The sequence below is a fragment of the Octopus bimaculoides genome, chromosome 2 (genome assembly GCF_001194135.2).
Source record: "Octopus bimaculoides isolate UCB-OBI-ISO-001 chromosome 2, ASM119413v2, whole genome shotgun sequence".
NCBI classification, from domain to species: domain Eukaryota; kingdom Metazoa; phylum Mollusca; class Cephalopoda; order Octopoda; family Octopodidae; genus Octopus; species Octopus bimaculoides.
The window spans coordinates 55,152,283-55,154,872 of NC_068982.1; the positions used below are offsets into that span (position 1 = coordinate 55,152,283).

Below are 2,590 nucleotides of genomic sequence, written 5' to 3' on the forward strand. Positions count from 1 at the left end.
CATGAACAATCCATTTTCTATATCTCTTGCTGATCTCCCTTCTAAGGACATAACTGTGCAGGAGCAGTTCATAGAATTGTTGAATGACGGGGCTGCAAAACAGATCTTTCGTGAAATGAGTTGTTGTGACTTTTGGATTCAAATAGCACAACTTTATCCAGATATTTCAAAGAAGGCACTGAAATATCTGGTTCCCTTCACAACCACTTATGAGTGCGAGTTAACGTTTTTGACTCTTCAATCGATAAAAAGCAAACAACGAAACAGACCGGATGTTACACACGATATGAGGGTTGCTTTATCCAGAACCCAGCCAAATATAGACGAGTTGGTAAAGCTAAAGCAAATACAGCAGTCACATTAATCCTTCTATTGAACAGGTTTAATGATTTTTCTTTTATACATCTATCAAAAAATATCCTGTTTTCTATCGGTTTTCGGCAAATATATATGCGAATCAAGGAAAGAATCAGAGAAAATAAACAAAGAATTAAGCGCTACGTCAATGCCGATGGTCCCTTTCTTATACCGGGCCTTACTCGCCACCGAACTTAATATTTGGGAAAATGGGTTTGAAAGCATGAATTACTAATGAATAATTAAAGTTTGGTACAGTTAACTGTAGCCCTACTTCATAGCCTAAAAAAGAAACAAAATGTTAATTTTTTCATAACATTTTGCCAACATCTGGTGTCATGTTAGTGTCATTATTGTTATTTTATGCTTACATCTAACATTTATATTTGATGGCATTATTGAGGCTTTGTGCATTCAACTACTTAAACCCAATAGTAGTATAATCGTGAAAAGTTTGCATTTGATTAATCTCTTATTCCTGCCAAAATAGGCCGGGGACCGCGAGGCTTCCAAAAATTGGTCAGGGGACCGCGAAGCAAAGATTTTGAAAAAGGTTGAGAACCACTGTACTAGATAATCAAATACACTATAAATTTCATTGCAATAACATATACTTACAAAATTACTATACAAAAATAAGCTTTCAATAGTGCGCAGGCAGGCGCGCGCGCACACATACACTTTTATACACACAGCCACATGTACATACGTATATATACATACATAAGAATAAGCTATTTATGTTTAATAAGCTGTGACCTTTGTAGACACACAAAGGAAATTAATGCTTTGCTTTAAATAGGATACAATCGTAGTAAATATCTAAATATAACCACTCGCACTTGCACATGTATATATACAGTGGGGGGAAATAAATATTCATATATGACAAAATTCTTTATTTATTTAATTTCTAATGAACATAAATGGGATACACCAATACTATATTTGCAGACACATGCATTAACTAAGAATATGCAAAAGAAACTAATAAATTATAGTAACTAATGAATTTATATACAATTATAAATATTTAGGGATGAAAAAAGTATTCGTACAGAATAAATTTATGAGTTTCTATGCCACAATTTTTTTTTTTACTAAAACTTTCTTGTTTGTTCCAATAATCATATCAGTGGCCATTTTTAAGTGTCAAAACCCTAGCTTCTTCATTCAGCACTGAAACAACATAAAGTAGTGTCGTAATAATGGCGAAAAGTAAAAAAACTCGCAAATTCAGTGAAATACTTTATTATTGAACAGTGGAAATCAAGTAAAAGTTACAGGAAAATATCAGAGACCCTTTGTATTCTATTTTCTACCATATCTTCATTTATTCAAAGATATAAAAAATCGGGAACTGTTGAAAATAGAATAAGATCCGGTGCACCACGCAAGATTTCTGCTAGATCTTTAAGAAAAATGAAGCGAAGAATCGAAAAAAACGCAATGATCACCAGAAAGGAGTTGCAAGAAGATTTGTTAGCTTCAGGGACTAGTGATACACTACGAAAAATCAGCAATGAACTTCATAGGAATGAACTGAAGTCATATTCTCCTAGAAAAACTCCACTGTTGACTAAAAGGCATAGAGATGCCCGTTCAAAATTTGTTTATGAACATAAAGATAAATCTGATACATTCTGGGAAAATGTTCTATGGACAGACGAGTCGAAAATTGAATTGTTCGGACGAAATTCGCGTAGCCATGTTTGGAGGAAAGATGGTACCGCCTATTCGCCGAAAAACACAACTCCTACTGTAAAGTTTGGAGGTGGCAACATCATGGTATGGGGGTGTTTCTCTGCAAATAGCACTGGCAATTTACATGTGATAGATGGTAGAATGAATGCAGAGATGTACCAAAATATTTTGAACAATAATTTATAGGACTCTGTAGAAAAGCTCCAGCTTTGTCAAGGGTGGGTTTTACAACAGGATAACGACCCTAAGCACACGGCGAAGTCTACCAAAAAATGGATTGTCAATCACAATATAAAATTATTAGAATGGCCAAGCCAGTCACCTGACTCGAACGCCATTGAAAATTTGTGGCGTTATTTGAAAATTAAAATTCATTCAAGAGCCCCAACGTGCATTCCAGATTTGAAGAAAATTTGTCAAGAAGAATGGGAAAAAATCCCTAAAGAAACATTCGAGTCATTGATTAAGAACTACAAGAAGAGATTGGTTGAAGTGGAACTGAATAATGGTTATGCTACGAAGTATTAAA

The 2,590-nt window shown here is 34.4% G+C and overlaps 1 protein-coding gene across 1 annotated transcript in view; it reads left to right on the forward strand.

The window, feature by feature from the left end:
- Nucleotides 1-934, forward strand: part of LOC106868372 (zinc finger BED domain-containing protein 5-like) — a 1,677-nt gene extending 743 nt beyond the window's left edge. The window contains exon 2 of the mRNA XM_014913593.1: nucleotides 848-934. Within this exon, the coding sequence (XP_014769079.1) occupies nucleotides 848-934 (87 nt within the window). The remainder of the gene's footprint in view (nucleotides 1-847) is intronic.
- The last annotated feature ends 1,656 nt before the right edge of the window (nucleotides 935-2,590 follow it).